This window comes from Typopeltis vanoorti, chromosome 3 (assembly GCF_054136105.1).
Source record: "Typopeltis vanoorti isolate ZY-2024b chromosome 3, IOZ_Tvanoo_1.0, whole genome shotgun sequence".
NCBI lineage: Eukaryota > Metazoa > Arthropoda > Arachnida > Uropygi > Thelyphonidae > Typopeltis > Typopeltis vanoorti.
This window is the reverse complement of record NC_143551.1, coordinates 125,651,722-125,678,967: the sequence shown is the minus strand read 5'-3', so window position 1 is coordinate 125,678,967 and position 27,246 is coordinate 125,651,722. Positions and strand designations below refer to the sequence as shown.

Below are 27,246 nucleotides of genomic sequence, written 5' to 3'. Positions count from 1 at the left end.
ATATTTGTGTAAGCTATATTTCCATTGTTGTGAATGGATACTATGGCCGAGTCATCTGCATATTGGAAGATGTTACTTTTTACGGGACCACGTCTAATATTGTGTGCGTATAGGTTAAACAGAATGGGAGAAAGAATAGCTCCTTGTTATACTCCGCAGGTTACCAGTACCTCTTTGCTGTGCGCTGATCCTATACGTGTGATGCGCTTTCTATTTTTCATGTATGCTTTGAACCACTAGAGCAGATGACCTTCAATTCTGGTATGTGTTAGTTTGTTCGACAAAGTTTTGTGTAGTAGTGTGTCAAACGCTTTTGTTAGGTCAATAAAAACGACTAATACTATTCTATTTTTATATATCGCAGCGATCCAAGAGTGTTGCTGTTCCTTTATTTTTTTAAAAACGGTATTTATTATGTTTTGTGAATGATTTGGAATTTTTTAGTGTAAGTGGAGAATTTGCGATACACAATGCACTCCATGATTTGGTTGATTACAGATTATGTGGCGATGGGTCTGTAATTACTTATAATGTTTCTTTTTTCCATGTTTATGTATGGGAGTGATTAATGCAGTCTTTATTGCTTCAGTTATTCGCCCCGTTTCGAAGATTTTATTTAACAGTTTTAGTATAACTGGACATAGGTCAATTGAGTGCTTTTTAATCCCATTCCGTCTATTCCTAGTCCTTTGTTAGGGTTAATTTGTTGAGTTGCAGGTGACAGTTCTTCTTTTGTTACTGTGGGGAACCACATTGACTGGGCTGCTTGTGGTCCTAGTGGAAAATATTTCTTTGTGTGAGGAAAGAATGTTTCGTGCAATTTTTGGACAGAGTTCGTGAAGTGCTGATTTAAAGTTGTTTTCCAACTTTTTGACGGATTTTGGCTCGCAAACAAACTGTCTTTTATTGTTTCTGAGGCAGTGGTTTTATGTGTATTTTCCAGCATTTCGTTGATCTGGTGACAGGTTTCCTTTATGTCCATCTCAGTTGTTGTTAATTTGTCTCTATAATGATTTCTTTTTGCATTTTTAATCTGTGTTGTTGAGAGATTCCGATTGCTTTTGTATTCAGCTTGTAAAACTGTATTGTTAGGTTACCCCTTAAGTTGTTTCCATAGGGCATCTTTTCTTTGTATATCTATAAATATATTGTCTGTTATCTATGGATTTCGAGTGGTTGGGAGCATATTTTTATTTTTGTTAATACTTTGTTATATATTTTATTAAACGTAAGTTTAAGATTACTATATACAGCATCAGCAGAATCTGAAGATGCTGTCTGCATCCAGTCTGTTTTTCTGATTTCGTCATTTACTATAGTTTAGTTTATGATGCTATTATACTGTTTTGTAGTCTCAGTGAGTTTTAAGGCTTCTGGTTCGGTATGCAACTGTAGTGCAGTGACTTAATGATCTCCCAGTTTACACGTAGTGATGGCTGCTCGAGCTGTTTGGAGGGGCACATATATTTATGCGGTCAATAAAGATGTGGTGATTTGTTTTCTTCTCTTCTCGGCTATCTCTTCTCGGGTATACGACTGTATGGATGGGGTTATGTTATATGTTGATAACAGATCTAGGTATTGTGCTGTGTTATTATTTGTGTTCATAATGTTTATATTATGTCAGCTAGTATTAATAGGTATTTTTAGGCGCCTTCTTTTGTGGTAGAAAGCTATCTGTTTAATTCATCTAGAAATTTTGTGATGATTTAATTGGGTGGTCTGTATATTGCGTTTAATATCAAGGAGTCCTCTTGTTTGATATTTTTAACTTCGATGCATATCTTTTATGAAAATTCTAATTTATAGTTTCATTCTATTACTTCAAATTTATGTTTGATAGATATTATTATACCACCGCCTCGATTAGTTTGTCTGCAATGTTAGTGTTGTTGAAATTTTGGCATTTCCCAGATGGCTGCCTGTTCGTTTGTTGTGCATATTTCGGTTAATACTAAAATATATACGTTGTCTATATTTTCCTTCAGATAAGTTTTCAGGGTCAGCCAGATTTTGGAATGCTCCTGATGTTGAAATGAAGATTAGATAGTCCTTTTTTAGGGAAATCACTTGTTTCCATTGTTATGGAGTTTACAATGTGATAGCTATCGTATTAGGGGATAATACGATCTGTTTGGTGGTCTGCGTTCATGAAGGTTGTTATGTTGTTCCCTTTTTTAAGACTAATTAGTGTTCCTTTTAATGTCGCAGCCTGTTGAGACCTTCTACATATTTCATTTGGATTGGCATTGCATCTTGCGTCTTTTTTAGGAATATTTTGCTGTCTCTTATCCATATAAACTGGTATTTTTTCTGTTTTTTCTTACTTTGTATGTAGAATAGTTTGTTATAATATGGTGTTAAGTACTCGGAGAGGTAGATTGGGGTATTGTCGTGAGTTCCATTCAGATCTTTGGCTACTGTTTTTTTAATCCTGCTAGCTTTTATGAAGATAACTTTTGTCGGGTTATTAGTAAGTCACGCCATGAGCGCTGGGATAACCTTCTATTTTCCTTTTTTGAGGAAATCAATGAACAGACTGGATATGGCGCTCTATGAGAGCCCCAATTTTCTAGCTTAGTTGAATTTCCATGTCTTGTAAATGTTCAGTAGCAATTTCTATGAGACCATCTATGAGGAGATCATTTCTATGCTGTTGTTGGTTTAGGAGTTTGTAATGTTTTCAATAATTTATTTGTTGCGGTAGTTCCGTTGTCTCTTTAATTAAGTTATATTGTCTCTCCGTTAACAATAATGCTGTTATTAATTTCACTGATTGTTTGCAATACGTCTTTTGCAGAACTGTTTTTAAATTCCTCAGACTGGTTGAATTTTTCAGTAATTTTTGCGGCATGTTTTTCAAATAGTTCCGCAAAAAATATGATTAAACAGTCTTTTAGGTTTTTTGTAATCTATTTTCTAGTAATACATTCAAAGTGGGCTCACTAGAGTTACTATTATTGTGCCCCTTGTTTATCATTTCCTCTGCTGTTGATTGCTGCCTTAGCTGTGTACCACCTACTGTTGTTTATTGCGTTGCTGTGTCCTGCTTGCCATTGAAGGCGGCATTCCTTTCTTTTTTCTACAATGTGGGAACATCCACTCACCATGCTTGGCATTCGATTTTCGTTGCCAATTGGCCTCGGACAATCCTGAACAGAGAAAGTGCATATTTCCTTGGCAGGTCCATCATGTCAATGTGATTTTCTTTCCCTATTAAGTCTTCCTGGCATTTATAGTACTTCATTTCTCTGCTTTTTGGCGATCCTAGTGTGACTGCTAAAATGGTGACTTCCTGTGTTCTCCTGTCACGTAATTGATCACCATATATTTCAGGCTTTGAAAACTTATAACTTACTTATTACTTAACAGATACATACAGTTTTTACATTAATATATTCGACTAGACGAACGGAATTCACTGACACACTTTGCATATTTTTTTGCATATGTATTTGTAAATAAAATATTTACAACTTAATAATATTCTCGAATTAGCCGATCTCTGGCATGTGGAAAGGGTTTTTTTTCTCCTGGAAATTTGGGTTTTTCGTCCCATAAACTCAAAAAATCGACCGTAGAACTCACATTATTTTAGACAGCAACCTATTCTGTTAGGATTAGGTACTAAGAGATAGCAGCATTTTTTTGCCTCTTCATTGGTGGCCGCCTATAATTAAAGATGTACATAAACTAGCTATCTCTGATTGGCTACTAGTGGAGATTGAACTGCCCACTCAGTCTGCAAAACATGGTTAGGGTTTAAAGGACTCGCCTACTCCCTATAAGGGAATAAAATGTGTTAGCTTATAATAATAATAATAATAATAATTTTCCAAACATGCATACATTGTTTATTTTATACACAACTAAGGTAATATTATTTCCTTTCTGTAGGGATTAAGTGTACAATTCTGGTATATATATATATATATATATATATATAAATCAGCTAAAACGTTTTTATTCCCTTATATAGGGAGAAGGCGAGGCCGCTCAGCCCTATCTAACTTTGGAAGACTGAGTGGGCAGTTCAATCTCCACCGGTACCCACTCAGAGATAGCTGGCCCAAGTCTATAACTAAGTAAGCTGCAAGCAGTGAAGAGAATGGCTCAACAAGTGCCGTCATCTTGTGATCCCTATATATATATATATATATATAATAATAAAAAAAAATCAGCTAATGCCTTTTTATTCCGGGAAGTAGGCGAGGACATTTAGCCCTATCTAACTTTTGGAGACTGACTGAGTGGGCAGTTCAATCTCCACTGGTACCAATCAGAGATAGATGGCCCAAGACTATCACTAATTTTATATATATATATATATATATATACAGTATATATATATATATATATATATGCATTCAATTCACAGGAAGATTATTATTATCGTTCAGGCTATTTTCAATTAACATATTTGCATTCTATTCAAATAGTTCAGGGTTCAGTGCTAAGTGAATAATAGCAATATTAATGACAACTATGATAATGGCGATTATGAGGATTAGTTGATAGAAAATGCTAATCCCACCTAGTTCGAAGCTAGGGTTAGCTCTAATGGAGAGTGGGATTAGCATACACTTCTTATGTTATTTGTCTTATGGAAGGAATCTGGGCACTGGTGATTTCTGAAGTGTACAAGGCGTGGCTATTAAATAACGAGACCGGTTTCATAAACGTGGTTTATTATTACAATTTTACAACATAATTGTTATAGTTCGCCCACCGATTAGAGATCCTTCGGTACTTCTGCGCATCTCAGAAAAAGGAGAATCCATTCCGATAATAGGGTAATCAGTCCATATTGTGGTATAAGTTGTTTATTATTACCGGTCGGAAAATTAACTTCTCTTTTATGATTATTGTAGTTAACTATGTTGCTTTTATAACAGTTGGAAAATTTTACCTATAAAGCACGTGATTTCGCATGTTCGCGACCAATTCGGACGTCCTTCATTTCTTTCTCCCCTTCAGCATGAATCGACTATTCTTGGAAAGACGCGAAACAGGGACCTACAACTATATTGAAGTGGGCGAACTATATCCACTTCAACATACTCCCCTATTCTATCTATACACCGTTGCATACGAATTTTCCATTGTTGGAAGCAGTGCTGCAAGTCATCAGGTGTTATCAGCTTCAGTAGCTGCTGTTTTCTCCTTTACCTCATCCACTGATGAAAATTGGTGCCCCTCAACTCGTGTATTGGTGTTAATACTATTTTAAAAATCTCTGGACTGAAATGCAGTGCTACCTACTATGGTCTGCCAGAGCAAAGGCTGATGCCTTTGCCCCAGTAGGCAAGAAAGGCTGAAGCCAAAATACATCAATCTATCCCACACTGGTAAGAGGTATTCTAGAAGTCATTTGTTAGTGACTATGCCAAGCCACCAGTATGCCCTGCCAAGCTCTAAGAGACAAGAGTTTAATGTATGCCAAAGTAATGCCTACTGAAGTCAAGTCTTTGTAACTATCATTGCACCGTACATCACGAAGAGTGATGGTAGCATTAGTGAAATGAGGAGCTACCCCCTAACTCCACTTCAACCTGTCGAGCAAGATCTATATTCTGCCCATAATATGAGATCTTGTTCCTATGAGTGACAACAAGTGGGCACCCAATACCCACTCTCTGTGAATCACTAACCCAAACTCTTTCACCCTTCTTTGCAATTAAATCAGGCTTTCTAATACCAGCTGCAGTCCTATAGTGCAATTCAACCATAGTCTTCCAACCTTTGTTTTTCAACTGTTATTTAATATGGAGACGACGGCATCATGTGGCTTCACCCGAACACCATGAGTTCGAAAACAACACTGGGCAATATGAATAAAGGGTTTCACTGTAGTGGCAATATGTCTTACAACTTATGTCCCCTTTACCGCCGCGGTTTGTGCGAGCCCTAGCGAGCGGGGCTTTGATCCTAGCCCTGATTAAGTCAATAAATTCATAACCAGATAGGAGTCTAGCAGTTTTCCAAACCCATTGATGCTGGAAAGGTACAGAGCTATATAGTTGAATAGCCCATTTCTTACGCGCTCTCCTGGAGCAGTCTCTATCAGTTGACATTGATACTTGGTCATATTTCTTATTTCTTATTTCTATTATAACAGAGGCGTGGGATAAGCCAGCTGAGGGAAGGGATACCAAGTCCGTTGTCCTTCACCATGGTATGAAAATAGGTAACAGGAGTATCTAAAGGAAGTGTAAGCTATGAACCAACAGAGCGAATAACCAGATCCATACGAGACAGTACTGAGACATTGGTACGTCTGAGTATTAACAAATGTTGATAAATGCGTTGCTACAGCTTCCGCAGTTCGTGTTGTAATGTCCTGTAATTTTTTATATGTTTCAGTTTGTGTGGAGTAGCGTCGATATGAGATGTGATCACACAAAATAACTGTATGAACTGTTAAAGGGACATAGGATGTAAGGAGTTTGTTATGGGTGGTGTTATGTGATATGTGTCTCCGTTGTTAGAATAGGTGTTCTTGAAGTAATTCTTCAGTAACATTAAGTAGTGTTTCAGATTTTAAAAAAAAATCAGCTGACGCCTTTTTATTCCCGTATATAGGGAATAGGCGCGGACGTTTAGTCCTATCTAACTTTTGGAGACTGAGTGGGCAGTTCAATCTCCACTGTACCCAAGGGGCTATCACTAATTAAGCGGCACGCAGTGAAGAGAGAGAGACGGCTCAATACGTGTCCCAATCTCGTGGTCCCTAACCCTAACACTCGTATTTGATGTCTGAAATAATATGGGTTCTACGGTCGATTTTCTTGAATTTACGGGACGAAAAACCCGAGTTTTCGGGAGAAAAAACCCGCTTGCCCGTGCCAGAGGTCGAATAACTCGGGAACCGGTCGAAAAAAGGCTTACAAAAATTTCTTCTAGTCGCTAACTAGATTCGAATCCAAGAAGTGTTCCTTCGTGCGGTCAAGCGTAGTGGTGTGCAAACGCCACATCCACTGAGCTACACAGTGGATGTGGCGTTTGCACACCACTTCGTAAGAAGACTGTTAGATGTGTTTGCGTAGACCATTACACTGTACCTGAGTGGCGATTCGCAAATACTGTGATATATGATACCGTGATATTTTATTTACGTTAGACGGGATCAAGTTTTTTACTTTGAAGAGTTTTGCTGCGATGATTCGAAGTTCAATATGCAAGTATTCTATGTGTTTTGTAAATTTAAGATGGCAATCTATGTAAAGGCATGTGTTGTTGGTGTGATTTCGGGCTATTTTTGTTGTTAATGCAGCGATATGTTTGATAGTGTAGTGATAGTGTTGGGTGCCTGATACTCGGATTATATATACTAGGCAATTCTGCTAATTCTGTTTTAGGTGCTGTTGATATAAGCGAATTCTGGCAGAAATAAATTGTGATTTCGTTTAGGTCTTGTTGTGCTTTGAAGAAAATGGTGTCCATGTCTGTGTGGATTGCTAACTGCACAATGTCGTCTACGTATTAATATATTTCACTTATTATGGGCAGGTTGTGAACATCGTTATATATATGTAGAATACGGTAGGTGATAATATGTAATATGGGTCATTGTGGGACAATGTGTTTTATTTGCATACACCAGCTGTAATGTATGCCTATTTCTGTGAGGAGATAGTATACAATGTTCGACTTAATCTGACTGTGTATAGTTTGGTTAGCAGTATATCATATGCAAGTATATCAAAAGCTTTGTTTAAGTCAAGAAGTATAATTACAGCGTACTTGTTTTTATCGAAAGTTTTGTTTAAGCCATCGGCGATTTCTTTTAATAAGGTGATGGTGCTTTTTGTCTCCTGTAAGCCGTATTAGTATTGTGAGATAATATTGTACTTTTATAAATAGTTCTGTAGTGTAGTGTCCGTTATTTTTTCAAGAGTTTTGGAGATTACTGGTGGGGCATCTATTGTTTGTAGTTCAACAAAAAAAATCAACTAAACGCCTTTTATTCCCTAATAGGGAGTAGGCGAGGCCTTTATACCCTATCTAGCTTTTGGAGACTGAGTGGGCAGTTCAATCTCCACCGGTAGCCAATCAGAGAGAGCTGGCCCATGTCTATCACTAATTATAGCACCCACCGATGAAGAGGCTGGCAAACAAGTGCTGCCATCTCTTGTGTATGATTTCTTTTGTCATGTTTGTAATTATGGAAGTTTTTAGTTGTGGAATAATAGCAGTGTCGAATACTATGTTAACGTGTCTCAGATGTATTGGATTTATTTGTTCAAAATGTGTTGAAAGGTCTGTGTCTCATTTTGTCTATTCCTGCAGTGGTCTTTAGTTTCAGCTGTAAAAACGTTTCCTTTAGTCGCTGTTTTTTTATGGGAAGAAAATATATGGTTTGCTATCAATTTTGTGCTGGTAATTTTTTGTTGATCGTTGGTAGATTATCTTTTTGGAGTTGTGTGATATTATTTGTGAAAGCGTGGTCTTGGTTCATATTCTGAAATTTTTTCGATAAAATCTTTTGCTGAAGTTTTCTTTTTCTGAGTTAGCAATTCGTGAAATGTAATTATACCCATTTTTTGCATCATTTGGTAATTATATTTCGTAAATTTTGGAAAGTAGTAGTGTCCTTTTTCTCTTAAGTTGATTTCTTGAGTAATGTTTGAAAATGAGTTTGTGTCGGCTTTGTTGCCGTTTTGTATATTTCTGTCAACATTTGTTGGAAGTTCTCGTATAAAGATAAAGAGACATTTATTTTGTGTAGGCAATTGTGGTCTGTACTTTTTATAAGTTTCTTGACAATTCTCTTTAATATGAAGCAGATTTGCGATGTTGGGGGGGGGGATAAAAGGTGGCATAATTAAACGAAGCTGAGACAAAGCAGTAATCGGCTATATTGGTGTTAATTAGTGATGAGTCATCCTGGTTGGCCAAGTGATTAAAGTATTCGATCACGTTCTAATCCCGCCTTGGGCATGGATATTTTTGATTGTCTGTAAGAATACTAACAGTGGACGGTAGATGACCACGTAGTTGCGGTTTATTGTAGTTGGTGGATTAAGTGATGAAGACAGAGATGATGGTGATGGTGATAATAATATATGTATTGATGGGAGCCCGTATGTTCAATCCATTATTGTGTTAGTGAATTGTTGAATATTTCTTCTCCTGCTTGGGTTATGGTAGGGGTTTATGTTGTATACTGACTTAGTATATCAAGGTGAATGTTTTTTTTTTAATAAACATAAAAAGATAGTCACATGTATAGAATTCATATTTAGATTTTAATTTTCAGGTTTAAATTTTTACATAACATTCAATAAAATATATATTGTTTTAATTTAATGTGTCTCAAAAATGAATAAAATCAGATTTTATTTTTATTAGTTCATATCTAAAATAATACATAACTCAGGACAAGACATAATACACGACAATAATAAGCTAACATTTTATTTTCTTATAGGGAGTAGGCGAGGTCTTTAAACCCTATCTAGCATTTGGAGACTGAGTGGACTGTTCAATCTCCACCGGTAGCCATTTCCTGTTGTGAGATAATGTTGCATTTCTGTAAATAGTTCTGTAATCTAGTGTGTGTTAATTTTCTAGAACAACTTTGGAAATGATTGGTAAGATGACTACAATATTGTACACTTCTGTGTAAGATTTCTTTCGCCATGATTATAAATTGGCATAATTATCGCAGTTTTAAGTTGTTGTCGAGAGGGCCTGCTTAACATGGTAAGCAGACGATGAGTCGCATCGGGGTGTCTACTTCAAAGGACGCTGAAGTGAGTAGGAAAAACAAAACGCATTTTAATATTAGGGTTATTAAATATGGATATACACTAAATATATTGTAATAAATACTGTGACTTTTAATAACATTTAGCAAAAACTGCAAGTTGTTTTTCGCTATGTGTGATATAGAGCTAGCAGAAGCACTAGACAACGCGGGCATTCGCTCGAGTTGTCTAGTGCAGTGCTTCCCAAATTTCTGGATGTCATTTTTCCCTTTGGAAAAATTAAAATATTGACGGCCCCCCCCTTAGAAAAAAATTGTAATATAGACATATATTATTATAATATTTATTGTATTTATATTCAATACAAAACATCATCATCATAAATCTTGGAACTGGTAGCTCAGCAGCAATTTCCTCCATTCCACTCTGTCATTGGCTCTTAACCTCCTGGTAACTCCTCAAACCCGTGCTGTCTTTGACTTGGTCAAGAAAGCTTTTCCTTGGTGTGCTTCTTCTTCTTTCCCCCTCTATTTTGCTTTCAATTATTCTTTTCACAAGTCCATTATTATTATTATTATTATTATTATTATTATTATTATTATTATTATTATTATTATTATTATTATTATTATTATTATTATTTTGACACCTCCAGGGAGTCCAAGACTCATCGAGGGAGAGTGTGCCGACAGCATCGAACGATTGGTCCCCTTCCAACTACTGTCGAAGTATATGTCCAAACCACCTATCCCTTCTAATTTTATTCGATTTAATTAGAGTTCTTGTTTCGTTTATCTCTCTCAGGACTTGTTGGTTTGATTTTTTTTCTGTCCATTTTATTTTGTTCATGCGGCGCCAGCACCACATTTCAAAAGCCTCCAATCTTCTTACATCTTCTCTGTCTAGAATCCAGATTTCACGTCCATACAGTGCAATGCTTCATATCAATGTCTTTACTAATTTTTTTTTTCAATTGTAGGTTGAGGTTTCCTGTTAAAATGCTTTTCATCATAGAGAAATGGGCTTTTACGTTGTTTATTCTTGATCTTATGTCTTCTCTTGTTCTGCCATCTTCTGTTATTAGGCTTCCTAAATATTTAAAGCTTTTCACTTGTTTTATTTGTTCCGCGCTGATGTCTATATGCTCTGTATTGATAGGGATTTTGTCTGTAATAATGATTTTAGTCTTATCTGTGTTGATTTTTATTTTATATTTTTCAAGGTTATTGTTTAGTAATTCTAGCATTGTTTTTAACGTTCTTCTGTTTTCTGCTACAAGGGCTATGTCATCAACAAATCTTATACACATGACTTGTTCACCATTTATCTTTATGCCACTATTTATTTTATCTTTAGTTTCCTGAATGGCCTTTTCAATATACAAATTAAATAAAAGTGGTGAAAGTATACATCCTTACTTACTTCACTCGTTATATTTATTATTTTCTCCTTATCATTGATTTTAATCCAACCAGTTTGATTTTTGTAAATTTGATAAATTATTTTCCTATCCTTCAAATCTGTGCAGATGTTAGTTAGACAATTTAGGAGTATTTGCTAGTTTCAAACGCTTTCTCTAAATCAAGGAAGCAAATTTAAGTATTTTGACTAAGGTCTAATCTTCTCTCTATTGTTGTTCTTAAACAGAGTGTTGCCTCTCTTGTTCCTCTATTCTTTCTGAATCCAAATTGGTCTTCATCCAATAGACAATCCATTTTTGAATAAATTCTATTTTGAATAATTTTTAGCAGAATTTTGCTAACATGTCGGGTTAAAGCTATTGTTCTAAATAGGTTGCATTTGTTTGCCTTATTCTTTTTTGGTATTATGGTTGATTTCATAAACTCCTCTATCATAGATTTGGGCTATTAATTGATAGAGTAAGGATACAAAACATACACAGCGAATATTTCAAAAATAAAATGCAAATATTACATTTTTAGCATCTTACACACCCATTTGACATGGCACATATTCTCATATCCTATTTATTCCCATGCAGTGTTTTGTTAATATCATCTTTTACTGATTGGAAATAAATGTATTCAGAATCCTTTGTCTTTTCTTAGTTCACTGATTAGAAATAAATCTTGTAGTCGAATGCGTTGACATTTCTTTTTAAACTGTAACTAAATCATGTAATGTTCAATGTGTATATTACATATCTGAACCTATAGGTTTGAGGAAAGTGCTAATTTTTTTTTTCTTTCAAAGTACGTTTCTATTGGATTAAGAGAGAATTTCATTACTAATCGAAGAGAATACTTTATTTAAATAGCATGTTTGTTTTGTTTCGGTTGTCTGGTTACTTTTTTTATGTATATCCTGGAATTTGCAGACATCATTTTGATTCCTTAAGGAGAATTTTTTATGCAATTAAGCTGTCCTGATTATTGTTCTGGTTGTATTGGTATACTGATAATAATTAGAAAATCAGCTAACGCCTTTTATTCCTGTATATTGAGTAGATGAGGCCGTTTTAGTCCTATCTAACTTTTGAAGACTGAGTGGGCAGTTCAGTCTCCACTGGTACCCAATCAGAGATAGCTGGCCCAAGGCTATCACTATTAAGTGGCACACAGTCAAGAGACGGCTCAACAAGTGCTGCCATCTTGCTGTTTGTCCCTAAAGCTAACACAATATTTTTAATGTCTGAAAATATTGTGGGTTCGACGATCTATTTTCTTGAGTTTCTGGGACAAAAAACCTGAGTTTACGGGATTACAAAAACTCTCATGTCTGTGCCAGAGATACTAACTCTGGAACCGGTCAAAAAAGGGCTTTGAAAATTTCCTTTAGTCACTGACTAGATTTCAAACCAAATCTTTCTTAGTGCAATCAAGCACAATGATGTGCAAATGCCACATCCACTGAGCTACACAGGCTTAAATAAATAATAATAAGCTAGCCTTTTTTCCCTTGTAGGGAGTAGTTGAGTACTTTAACCCTTACTGGCTTTTTTGGAGACTGAATGAGCAGTTAAATCTCCAGCGGTAGCCAATCAGAGATAGCTGGCTCATGACTTTCACTAATTAAGGTGGGAACCTATGAAGAGACTGGCAAAAAAAGTGCTGTGATCTCTTGGTACCTATCTCCAAGAGGATATGTTATTGTCTAAAATAATGTGGGTTCTACGATCGATTTTGTTGAGTTTACGGTCGAAGTTCCTGCAGTCGGCGACTAGACTGTAACGACAAAAATATCTTTGTGTAGCCTAGTGCAGTGGATGCAAGCGACACTTCCACTGAGATACACAGGCCTATATTGATTTACTGTTCAATCTATAATACAATCTACGAACTAGGTGAGTTCTTATGCAGATTTTCCATCTTTAGTCAGTTTCATATTTAATGCTAGAATATAATTATAAATAATGATCAGCCAGTATTCATTTAATGGTATGGATGTATGGTATGCATTGCCTTTGTAGAATATGCTGAGTTGATTGGTGGGTGATCTATCAAGGCTATTCTTTTTTAAATTTCATCTTCACCCTTATTTGTAACGTCATTTGCAACATTTTGGTCTACTGCCCAAAATGGTAAAAGTATTTTGATGCTTTCATGTTACCTTGATCAGCTATATTCATTATCATATCACCAATCACAAGAACTTGATTATTGTATTATAAGGTAGGATTGCTTATCTAGAATTCTGTGAATGAAAGCAAGTCATTATGCCTTGGTCTACTGGGTATTATAATTCTCGTAACAGGAGCGTTTCAAATTATCATATTATACATAATTAGGAATCCTCATTTTACAAATGTTTGTATTATGCTGCTGTAAATGGAAGCTCCTTTTGTCGCACATCACATGTTGATTTTACATAGATGGTATTCCTTCTCTTTTTGTTGTTCTGCTATAAGTAGCTGTAGGATTGCTCAATGAATACTTGTTTCCATCTCTGTACCAGCGGTTTAAGATTAAAATGTCTGTATGTTCCATTATACTATGCAGATCGATCGAGAGGTTTATCCATTATTTTTTAATACTTCGAATACTGACTTAAATCAAGTTGATGGAATTTTTTCTGTAAGAGTTTTGATTTAAATTATTGATAATCGCCTACCATGGGGAAAGAACGCTACAATCCCAACATTGAGTCTCATGCTCTAGTGACTGAGAGCTATGTAGGCTGATAGAAATAGCGTTTGTTTCTATACCGCAAGATCGCCTGTAGAAAGACAGTTATAAATTCGATTCTAGTCTCAGATTATTACAAGCACTCTTTCCATGCATTAGTCAAGCAGATTACGGATAGACAGCCTGTCGCAGGCAATTGCAGTTTATTCTCTGAGAAACTCCAGTGTTTAATCCTGCATTTCCAGAAAATTGATGGTAGAACGCACGATATTTCACACAATAATATATATATACAGTATATATACTATTGAATCAAGTATATCGATCAACTCTTTGTAGTAGTGCAGAGTTTCTCAAACTTTGGATATCCATGAACCCCTTCTTAAATTTTCATTATTACCAAGTACCCCCTAATTAAAAAAAAATCAGCTAACGCCTTTTTATTCCCGTATACGGGGAGTAGGCGAGGCCATTTAGCCCTATCTAACTTTGGAGACTGAGTGGGCAGTTCAGTCTCCACTGGTACCAATCAGAGATAGACGGCCCAAGGCTATTACTAATTAAGCGGTACACAGTGAAGAGAGACGGCTCAAATGTGCCGCCATCTAGTGGTCCCTAACCCTAACACAATATATTTAATGTCTGAAATAATGTGGATTCTACGGTCAATTTTCTTGAGTATACGGGACGAAAAACCCGAGTTTCCGGGAGGAAAAAGCCACTTGCCCGTGCCAGAGATCGACTAACTCGGGAACCAGTCGAAAAAAGGCTTAGAAAAATTTCCTCTAGTCGCCGACTAGACTCGAAACTAAGTCTTCCTTCGTGCGGCCAAGCGCCATGGTATGCAAACGCCACATCCACTGAGCTACACAGGCTCATTACCCCCTAATTAATCAATTAAAAATAATCAAATTAATTAATTAATTAAAATTTAATTGATTAAATAAAAAATAATTACATAAATCAATAAATTAATTAAAAATATTAATTAAAATTAAATATCTATTTTATTTGAATTTATATGTTCATGTAAACAAAACATATGATTTTTTTTTAAATTTTGGTTCTCTATAGATGTCAGACGACACACTCTTAGCAATTTCATTTGATCCAGATGCAATATCAACATTTTCTTATTGCTTACAGTTACTTGTATTTGCTATAGTGCTCTCTTTTTTTTGGGGGGGGGGTTATAAATCCAATCTTTAACCAATGATCCATACATAACAATTTGAAAGCTAAAAAATACTGTATTTACTCGAATATAACTCTAACCTTTTTTTCCCCAAAATTAAAGCTAAAAAATCGTGCTTAAAGATACGTTCGGGAAATTTCGGAAACTAAAATTTTCAGAAAAAAAACTGAAAATGTGACTGCGACTTACCATGAAGCTACTACTCGCTATCACTGCTTTTGGCATCGAAAAGTTTCTTTGTGTGCATCGTCAAAGTCATCTACCCAAATAGCATTATCTTCTTTCCCATTATTTCAAGAAAAAATTACCAGTAATTTACAACACTTGAGATACATAGAGCAGCAAAGAACTGCATATAATTGGTGCGGTATTAACAAAAGATCGCGCGAACCAAAGACAAATTAGCATTTCAACAGTTGAATTGAAATGTTAATTCCCTTCAATCGAATTCCATATCTGAAACACATTCGCTATATATTTCTTAGTTTTAACACGTTAAGACAGGGGTGGTGTCAAGCAAAATCTTATGTTCCACCAGCAACATATGGTTTTGCTTGGTCTATACAGCAGTTTCTTATGGAGAAGGGATGTGATTCATTAGTTATTGCCGTTTTATTCCGGTTGTCTCTAATTGCACTGTTTGTTGAAAAATATTGACCCCTTTAATTATGGATAGCAGAAAATTTCCCCCTAACGATCTTTCGCGTACCCCCGGGGAGTACGTGTACCACACTCTGAGAAACACTGTAGTAGTGGATAAAGCTTATACACATTGCAACTGGCTCATACAGTTAAAAAAATGAAGCAGCAGATCTTGCAAACTTCGTAGACAAACACTATTAAGAAAATGAGCCGTACTGAAGTGCTCAATGACTTTTGATGTGGCATCCTATAATACAATGCTACCTTTGCAACAACACAGTTTAGGAAAAAATCTTTTCTGTTGCTGCTTCCTTGATCAACTATAAGTAATCTTAGTATGAATTGGAAATTCAGCTATTATTTCTAGGAAAATTCCCATGTTACTCCTCTTAAAACCTATTATTTTTACAGCTATTTTTCCTGCTTTCGTTTAGTAGTGCCCCTTTTTTAATGCCATTGGCTTTTTACTCAAGAATTCTTAGGTCATTACAGATGTATTTTAGAGACAAATATATGCAGAATAATAGAGGAAGAAAATTTTCACATACCTTTTTTGGATGTTGTTGGTTGTCTTCTTTTTGTGATGTGCATGCTTCTGCTGTTAAAGGGGAGGGGATTTTGGAAAAAAAGTGGGGCTCGAGGAAATGTAAGCGAATTCATTTGAAAAAACCTGGGTTTTTTATATACTATATTATTATTTATAAGGCTTTTTTAGAGGGGGGAATGAAAGAGGGGATGGAAAATAGAAATTGTTTTTTTGAGAAAGGGGAAGGGTTTATGGGAAAAGGGGCCGCAGAGAGGGTTAACGGGATGCGAGTCGTTTCGGTCGTGCATCGTCGTCGGAACTCATGGGAGAAGTGTAGGCTACGTCATGTCAGCTTGGTGTTTCTACCTTTGAAGTGCTTGTGTTATCGCCTATTGTTCGGAGTTGTTACCTAATTTTTATGTTATGAAGCCTCCGACAATCGGAGATTATATAGGGTCGTTGGACGTTGATTGAGTTTTCGTCAAATTTTATGACTATTGTTTCCGATATTCTAAGCATTGCTTCGTTGTCTTATCTGTCTATTATTATGGCCTTGTCGATTTGTGGGGCATGTTTCTGTTCAATGGCGTGAACTGCTATTTTTGTTTTTCCTGTACTTTGCATTCTATTTTTCTTTTTGATGTTGCATGTTTTAGTGTTTAAATGTTCTGGAATAGGGATGTTACAGTCACAGAAGTGTTCTTGTAGTCTTGCGCTTAAAGACCTGATAGTAGTGCCTGTGTAGGTGATGTCACAGTCTTTTTGGCAAGGAAATTTATAGACTACGTTGTGGTGTTTTAACATTTCTTTGTTGTGAGAGAGAGATTTAGTGGGTTTTAGAAGTGTTGCCAATTTTTGGTTTATGGTAAATCCAGTTTATGGACAGTATGTTTAAAAATATATTTGTAGGCTTTGTTTGTGTTCTGGATGTATGGCAGTTTGTTAACTTTTTGTGTTGGGAAGTTTGTTTTGGTTGTTGGCGTCTTTTTGCCGTGTTTTTGCCATCCTGTTTGCATAATTTATTAGTTGTCTGGAGTAGTTGCAATTTTTTAAAATCTGTGTTAATTTCTTTATTTCTGTGTTTATTTTTTTACGGTTTGTTGAAAACTTGTAAGCATTTATAAATTGTGATAGGATGAACGATTTTTTAACTGCATATGGATGGTATGAGTTCAAATGGAGGTAGTTACCGATATGCGTAGATTTGTGGTATATTTTGTTGGCTATTTTGTTGCTTGTTCTGATTAATGCCAGGTTTAAGAAATTTATGCTTTTGTGGTGGTGAATTTTATTCTGTTGCTGTAATTGTTAAGGAACGCTTGTAAGGTGGTGATGTGTGTTGGTTCTCCAATGCACAGGACATCGTCCACTTATCTGTCATAAAAGGTGATGCCGGAGGGGAGGGAAGGGTGGAGTAGGAGTGAGTCTATGTGTGCTAGGAACAATTCTGCTAGTTGTTCGCTGATATCTTGGCCCATAGGGTGTTCGAAAATTTGAATATACATGCTCCTGTTGAAGTTAAAGGAGTTAGCTGAGATTATTAGTTTGATTAAGTTTATGATATCACTAGGTGCTAATTTTGTATGAGAGTGCAGGGTGTGGTCTTCTGTGAGTAGTGTGTGTGTGTGTGTGTGTGTGTGTGTGTGTGTGTGTGTGTGTGTGTGTGTGTGTGTGTGTGTGTGTGTGTGTGTGTGTGTGTGTGTGTGTGTGTGTGTGTGTGTGTGTGTGTGTGTGTGTGTGTGTGTGTGTGTGTATGTGTGTGTGTGTGTGTGTGTGTGTGTATAATGTCTAATGGTCTGGGAACGTCCACGTTAGTGTATAATGAAGTTGCATCCAATGAGGTGAGTATGTCTTTCTGGGATACGGTTATGTTATTTATTTTTTGGAAAAGGTCGTCCGTATTTTTTATTATAGAGTTTGTCATTGTAAGTAGCGGTTTGAAGAGTTTGGCTACGAATTCGATAAAGGTGTTGTGGTCGTGTTCTTGTAGGAGACGATTACCCGATAATCGACTTTATGGAACGAATCCGGGTGTATTGTATCCCCTTTGTCTGCTTTTGTGATCATTATATTCTGGTTCATTTTTAATGATAACTAGGCTTTGTGTAAGTTAGGAGTAATGTTGAGTTCTATTATTATTTTGCTATTTATGATGTTATTTATTTTCTGGAATATTGCTTATTTGTTTGGGTCATTTTCTAGTATTGCTTGGATTTCTATAATGATGTCTTTGTTTGTTACGTATTTTGGGAATACAGCGAAGTTTAATCTTTTGTTCAGGATGGGGATTTCGTTGAGCGTGAGGTTATGATGTGATAGTTTATGATGGAGTTGTTTAGTGTCGGTTGCGAGGTGGTAATATCCGAAGCGGTGGAAGCTAGGCATTTGTTGTACTGGGCGTCTGTTAGGGTCTTCAATTTTTTTTGCATGTCGAGCTTCTATTAATTGCGTGTAGTCGTTGATGTGCGCTTGGGTACTTTCCGAAAAAGAATTAGAAATACGTAGGACCAACAGTGCCACAATGGCGACCTGGTAGACTTCATAGTATCATAGAGGAGGGCCTAGTGCTAAGCGCGTTACAAGAAATAATTACATCTTCTCAGTTGAATTGATTTTTCAGATGCCTCTGCAAACAATGCATATTACACCTGTTTGTCATAATCTGAAAAATTTGGGTTCCTTGGCCTTGTAGCTACACATCAGCACAAACTCATCAAAGAGAATGCTAAGTGTTTGGTACAGTGGTGTAAAGCTCACTGCCATTGGATTCTGGATCAGTGGAAAAACATTTTCTGAGTGATGAATGTCAATCACCCATCACTGTCTAGTAGTCCTATGGACGAATCCGGGTTTAACAGATGACAGGAGAACTCAATTTGCTCAAATGTGTTGTGCCGACTGCGAAGTTTCATGGAGGGCATCATCCTGGAGTTGTTTTTGATATTTTGGGATGTTCCCCCTAGCTCCAGTTACCAGGAATCCTAACACTAGAGCATATGATGAGATTCTATACAATTCCGTGCTTTGAACTTAATGGCAGTAGTTCAGTTCAGTGAAGATCCTTTCCTGTGTTAGCATGACAGTGCCGTCCAGAAAACAAGGTCTATATAGGAATGGTTTGATGAATTGGACGTCGAGGAATCTGGGTCGCCTGCACACAGCCCTGATCTCAACCTCTGTTGAATGAATTGGAACGCAGATTGCAAGTCCATCCGAATGGATTTTATGAAATCTATTTTTGATGTTTGATATTTTTGTCCGTTAACTGCGTGTGTCCAGATCAGTTTACCTGCTTTGCGAAAATAACAAATCTTCTTTCCCATAGGAAACTCGCATTTGAAAAAGTTTTATACAAATATTCTTCTCACGGTGTGATAAATTTCAGACTTTTTTCTATGAAAAGACGTGTTGCGTTGCGCTTATAACTTTTCTAATGCTTTCCCAGTCTGTGGTGGATCAGGGCTTTATTTTCTGGAGTGGCAACTGAAAAATTACCTTGACGATTGAGACTTTGAAAACTAATCTACTAGAGTCAGTGAATTTACAATTTTATTTGGCACTGATTTTTTTGAGAAGAGAGATGATTGTCTTCCCGCTTTGCAATCCACTCGGAAAGCGCATTGAGTTTTTTTTTTTTTTTTTTGAGTACTTTATTTATACAGAGCTCTGCATTTAACAGCACGTGCAGTATACCACCTCTGGAAATCATAAGATAAACTGCTGATTCTGTATGTATTCAGGCTATTTTTTTTTTTTTAATCTATCACCGTTAGAGCGCGTTGTTTGTTATCATTTACTCCGGGAGTTGGCAGTTAGAGCAGATTTTTGAGTTGTGTTGTTTTAAATCAGTTGCTGAGACATTTTAGGAAACTGAATATTTCAAATGGGAATTCTTGCTAATACTCAGTATGTTGTTTACTCTTCCACACTTTTTATGATCACAGTTATTGGTAAGTTCGATGCAGTTTTTATTGGTTCGAACATTTTATCAGGTATCATGAAAGCATGTGACTTGGATGTACGTATTCTAAGCGTCAAGACGAAATCAGCTGCCAACATTTTCTCTCCGATCATTTAAATAGGTGGGGAGTTCTAATGAATGAAGGGCATATAAAATCACTAGTGTGTTGATTTCGTTACATGCATATATACATACTGGCGTATTACAATGATGGGCGTTTTTTAAATTAGCAAAGTGATGTGTGCGCTTATACAGTTTTTTTTTTTTGTTGTTGTTTGTTTGTTTGTTTGTGTTGGCTGCTTTATTTATTATTATTAAAATTTGCATTATATAAATTTGTATATCTGTACCAAGGTGCTGTTCAGTCTTACCAGTACTATATTAGTTGATGCTCTCATCTGCAGGAGGAACGTTCTCCTACACAGTCTCTGCTTGTATTGCATCGGGGTACAACGAAAACAACATGGGGCAGAATTGTCATTGTTCAGCGAGGCAGAAAAGAGGGAGCCCTTGGAGAAGATTTTTTTGCTACTCAAATAATAAAGATACAAAGAAACAGGTGAATTCAAGAAACGTAGAGCTGGTTATAACAGGAGAGCCTTAAGGATATTATTGAGGAGGCAGTTCTGATCACAAGAGAAGGAAGACAAATTCTCACCACCATACCATTCATTAACTCTGTGTAGTTGGGGGATTAAATAGTGTAGATGGAGGGTTGTTGAGTAGAGTTCCCCCCTTCATTGATGAAGGGCACTCTAATAATAATAAGTTATTATTATAATAATTAATCCTGCAGAGGTTGTGACTGATCTGACAGATACAAACAAATTGTTTAATATAAATATTCTTACACATATCCAGTGTATAGCTTAGAGGTCATGACTATCTGCACATACATATATTATGAGTGATATTCCACGCTGCTTATGCGATCGGTTTTGGTTTAACACATTTTATATAAAGGTGTATGATATTTGATGGTAAAATTCTGAGAGATACCACGAACTTCTATGTCAGTATAGTTTAGTTTTTTTTTTCTTTTTATTTACCATTGAAAATGGCTGGAAAAACATATTAATTGGATAATCCATCAGATGTTGAAGAGATTCAGCAAATGTTACTCGAGTTCGATGATAAGAATGATAGAATCAAATGCGAAAGTGATATTTCATCTTTCTTTTACCTTGCAGTGTCAAAGGTTAATTAATCATCATATCTCAATACTGTTCACAGGATAAGGTTGTCAGCCCCACGCCCCGGTGTATCCTATGTCTGTAGTATTGAGTTCTCAAGGCCGTTTGCCTGCTTTGTGGGATGAAAAACCACAGGATAAACTGGGAGGAAAAATGCTACTGTCCATGCCCAAGACCGGCTAACTTGGCTATGGCTGAGGAAGATCCTTCAGCTCCTCACGTCTCTGACAGGAATTGAACCTAGGACACTCCTTCCCCAGGCATATGGTTCCAAAGCGCACAGCCACTATGCTAACTGCACGTGAAAGTGATATTTGATAGTCAATTGTATCTGAGAGATACCGCGAACGCCAATGTCAGTGTAGTATTGGTTTAGTTTTTTTTTCTTCTTTGTTTCTTTGTTCAATAATTTCTAGATTTTAACTGAAAATAAATAAACCATCATGTATATTTTTTTTTTTTTTTATAATCGCATTTTAGCACATACTAGTAATGAATGTATCTCAGATACACGCAACCTACGCTGCAATTTTTTCGACCATGACCTCCGCAGGGTTAAGTTACCCTTCCTCATTCATGTGTATTATTAGCTTATCTTAGAAATCATTTTCTATTGTTAAGTGTTCTGTAATGGGGGAAGGATTATGACCCGGAGAAGAAATTGTAATTGAAATTTCCATTAAATCTGATTCTGATAGACTTCATCAAGTTGTTACTTTAATTCCAGATTAACAACAAGCAGCCCATTCTTACCAGTCTTGAATTACTTGACATAGAAGCTCTTCTCAAAATATGTGAAGATAGACAAGTATTTAGTTCAATCTGTATACTACCTGAGTTTTCCACGATGATAAGACCTACATCCACTTAAGATTACTCACGATATGGTACAAGACATCAAATCTAGGGTCTCAGCCTTATTTGAAAAGCCTCCTTATTCACCTTTTGTTGATCTTTTACATCAAGATAGCAGTTTCACAATGATATATAAGGATTTCTGGAGTGCCTGCTATCACTGTGCTAAATAATTATCAGATATTATTATTAATATCTGAGACCTCCAAGGGAGTGAAGGAAGGCTATAAATCACCCGAACCAGCTGTCATACCTTTTCTTAAATTCATTCACACTTGATGCACTCACTACCCCTAAAGGCAAACAAATCTAGCTCTTACATCCTTTCTTGACTTCAAACAAACTTAACTTCCATGGATGTCCCTGTGTTCTCTTCCCACCTTCCATATAATGAAAAAATTTCATCAGATGATGTCCTATAACACCCATTCAGAAGTTTATAGACCTCTATAATATCACCCCTCTTTCTCATGTTAACCAGAATCTGTAATCCACATACTCCCAATCTGTCCTCATAATCTAAATCCCATAATCTGGATATAATCTTTGTAACTCTTCTTTGCACCCTTTCCACAGTTTCTTTATTCTCTTGGAACCCGGGAAGTCAAATCTGCGATCAAATCTATTTGATCTTTGTGATCTTTGGGCTTCAAATTCCTATCCAACATTACACCAAGATCCCTAGCCTAATCAGTTTCTTGTAGCATAAACCCCGCTAATATAATATGCCACTGGAAATCTCATCATGCCAAAGTGCATAACTTTACACTTACTAACATTAAACTGATAACCATTTTTGTTTGCCCAAATTTCCAGCCTATTCAAATCATTTTGTAAATGCTGGATATCAGTAGCATTCCTGCCCTGCCTATATTCGTATCATCAGCAAACAATTGTACATATCCTGATTTGTTAGACCTAATGTCATTAATGTATAGATTGAACAACAGTGGCACAAGGACTGAACCCTGAGGTACACCACTACCAGTGGTGCTCTAGGCAAAGTTCACAAGTGCACCCCTTATTTCATAAACTTTTTTTTTAATTAATTTGAAAATTCTCTGTTATAATTCATTTACAAAAAAAAAAAAAAGTTATAAAATACTGAAACTTAATATTTTAAAATGTTAATGTTTTAAAATATTTATCTTAACTGAATTTTAAATAGCAGTAAGTTCAAATCATTTAGGTAAGGAACAAAAAAGAACCAAGAGTTAAATAGTAAAATAGTGTGATGTGCGAGGGATAAGGAAAAAGAATCGATACCTAAATCATATACCACTATTTAATTTTGATATTTTAGTAAAGTAATAATAAAGCATAGCTTGAAGTTTTGTGCCCCTTCATGGCTTGTGCCCTAGGTGGATGCCTGGTTTGCCTAAATGGTATTGCGACCCTGGTTATGAGCCATCAAACCTCAGAAATACACTTTTTCCAAAAGGTTTCCACAATTTTGGCCACTAGTGTATATATATTCATTCTGGAAGTCGTGTTACAGAAAATATTGTGTAACATGTTTGGAAATGCTAATTTCGTAATAATTTCCATGTTTTATTTTTTGTTTAAAATATTCTGAAAAAAACAAAACAAAAAATGCTATCAAGCAAAATTTATTTCAATAAATAAGGTTTGAGCATTTTTTATTTTATCTTGTACTATTACCATGTATGAAAATATGCATGTCACATTGTTACGCATACAGATTTAGATATACCACTGCTGTTTGGAACAACTGTTTCTGCTTTTAGGAACAAGACGTTAAATTGCATTACATTCTTATTTCAAGACTAATTTTAAAATATCTCAAGATTATATTCAGTAGATTTCAAATGAACTTGCTGTTGAAACACGAAACAAATTGTTATCATTATAATAATAACAATTTGTTTCAGTAGTAATAATGCTGTTTCTTTACAATTGTAAAATAATCTTTTGTGAGTGGAAGCAACATAAATATGTATATGAAGAAATTATCTGAGACATGTCCTACACAGAATTGATTAAAAGTTTGTTTTGAAATATTCTACCCCCCACCCGTGCTGCCAGAACCACTCATATAATTGAATTATAATTATATGAGGTATATGATTACTTTTCACAGTATATACACTTCACATTTGATATGATTAAAGATTTTCATATTATTATCTACAAAGCAGAGTTTGTCAAATCACATTCTTCAGGCAATCTGAAGTTCTACGAAATTTGATTTTGAACAAAAAAATAATAATCTGGAACGTCAACATTCTGTTTTTTTTTTTCAAAAATATTTTAAATGATTATCTTGAACTGCATTCTTCGAGAACAAATAAAATGTATTGTGACTAGACAAAATTAGCACAAAAAATTAAAAATGACATTGGTTTTCCAAGATAATGCAATATTCAAGTGAATAAAGTATGCAAGGATTTCTGATTTTGTCCTGGCATTAAAATTTACAATAAAAAGAGAAAACAAAAATAAAAATAATTTCTATATTTTTAGTCTATCCAATATATTAGTCCATCCAAAAGTCCAGTTGCCCAGCATAGAACAAAGAACTGTGTTTCTTGTTATAGGCAGCTGAGATGCAGCCATGATTGCAAGTTTGCCAGCAAAGGTTGGTTGATGGGTAGAGCCCCTGTTACTAATAGCTCAGTTAAGTAAGTTTGAGCGTGGTTAGTAGTTGGAAGGGGACCAATCGTTTGATGCTGTTGGCACACTCTCCCTTGATGAGTCTTTGGACTCCCTGGAGGTGTCAAATAATAATAATAATCTGGTTAAGTGTTCTCTTTAGCGTGAAGGATTATCACACATTCAAATGGACATGATGGCTAAATCGCACTTCTTATCCATGTTCTTTCAACAGAGAGCAAATATTGCATTCAGATTTTGCTGGATATACAAGGTATCTCAAAAAATGTATACACACTTTGAATGATCATAAATTTGGTATTTATTATAATACGGTTAACTTTCACATTGTAAAGTACACTACATAAATATACTTTTCATCCCTCAATGACTGTATTCAAACTGATGACTGTCCTGGTCCAGGCACTGCGGATAGAATTGCAAACACTGAGAATCATTTCATCTTGTAGCTTCTCTTTCGATTGCTGCTTTCAAGTCGTCGCATGTTGCCAGTACTTTATCCTTGATAAATCCCCATAAGAAGTCCATTGGCATGAGGTCTGGTGAACGTGGGGGGGGGGTATTCTACAGCAGCGCTTCCCAAACTGTGGGCCACGACCCCCTTGGGGGCCGTAGGTTTTGTTGAGGGGGGCCGTGAAATAATGAAAACAAATTTAAAATGTTTTAAGACTAAGTAGATTTTTTTATTTTAAAAAAAAACGTATTTAACTTTTATTATTTATTATTTTTTTTTGTTATTTTTTATATTTTAACGGAAAAATTCACACATTGATGTTGGTTCACAAACTTTGCTTCCTGCGTATTTCGGCGCTTAATGAATATTAGTAAAGATTGCTTATTCATATGTTTCATTTCAAAGCAGTGGTTAATTGTATTTACTTCGAATGTTCTCCAGGGAAGCTCAAAATCTTCCTGTCCCTTTCATCACGCGTTCCTAATCAGGGACTGTTGATATTGATTTTATATACATATCAAAACTCGTTTTATATTATCACTCTTATCCGAGCTAGTTTTCAGTTACCAATAAAATTTTCGCATATACTTCACACATGAAAAAAGCTTAAACAAGTTCATGTGGGGAGATAGTAACTCGCTTGCAGTGGTAAACAACACGCCCTCCCTAACAGCCACTATACTGCAGAGGCAATAAAAAACAAGTACTTTTATTATGCCAGTGAATAAGGTATAAGGAGTCTGTGTAATATATTTCTCAACAAATAGTGCAATTAGAGACAACTGGGATAAAAACACACTAATTAATGAATCACATGTCCCCTCATACAGAAACTATGCTGTATAGATTGAAACAAAACCATATGTTGCATGGGCAAACACAGTATCTAACTAAAAACTATTGTTATTAATTAGATATGTGTGAGTTAGATTTCCCAAGGCAGCAATAAAATTCAACCGAACATGTTAAAATTCATAAAAGTGTTAAAACTAAGTAATATATATATATATATATATATATATAATGATCTTGTGTCGTATACAAGTTATGGCAATTTTACATATGGAATTCGGTTGAAGAGAGTTAGCATTTCAACTCAATTGTCAGCTATGCTTTAATCTTTCGGTTGCACGATCTTTTGTTAATACCGCACCAATCATATGCACATTTAACTAACCTGCCTTTGTTGTCTGTTTCGCGTTAGGCTTAATTACCGTAAGGGGAGAAAAGTCACAAAAAACAAAAATGTTCCTGGTCTGGGGGATTTCCTTATTCAGGTAATATTCACTAATTTCATGTTATCAGTCTGAGGTGTGCCAGTATCGGTAAGGGGTGATATTATTTGATCTATTCTACGTTAAAAAATTTAACCCTGAGATGGATAAGTGACTGATAAAAAAATAAAAAAAATTCCCGCGAACAATCAGAAGAAGCAGAAACAGACTCAGAAAAAAGGACAGTATTCATATTTTACCAGAACAGCCCGCATCGTCTTCAGAACCAAACGGTAAGAGGCAAAAAATGTAATATTTGCATTTGATTTTTGCAATATTCACTGTGTACGTTTTGTATTGAATATAAATACAATAAATATTATAATATATCTCTCCATTACAATTTTTTTTCGAGGGGGGCCGTGAAATATTTTAATTTTTGCAAAGGGGGCCCTGACATCCAGAAGTTTGGGAAGAACTGTTCTACAGAACCTCTTCTCCAATCCATCTCTTGGGTTGAGTCTCATATCTCGATGGTTTCCAAGTACCACTCACAAAACTGCATTCTCCTATCTGGATCATCTTCTTTGAGAGCGTAATTCTTGGAATGTAACTTTTCCAATGACTGTGCTTCAACATGCGATGGACACTTGATTTTGATACTCCTATCTCACGAGACACTTGTCACACAGATTTTCTTGAACTCTGACAATATTTCAACGAACCTTTCTTCTCTTTCAGGCCTCACATCTTCCATCTTCTTCAAATTTATCTCTA

General features: G+C 35.7%; 1 protein-coding gene across 1 annotated transcript in view; it reads left to right on the top strand.

Moving 5' to 3' along the window:
* Positions 1 to 19,955: 19,955 nt before the first annotated feature.
* LOC150108540 (V-type proton ATPase 21 kDa proteolipid subunit c''-like) overlaps positions 19,956 to 27,246 on the top strand; it is a 167,154-nt gene continuing 159,863 nt past the window's right edge. The window contains exon 1 of the mRNA XM_090415972.1: positions 19,956 to 20,108. Within this exon, the coding sequence (XP_090272098.1) occupies positions 20,042 to 20,108 (67 nt within the window). The 5' untranslated portion in view covers positions 19,956 to 20,041. The remainder of the gene's footprint in view (positions 20,109 to 27,246) is intronic.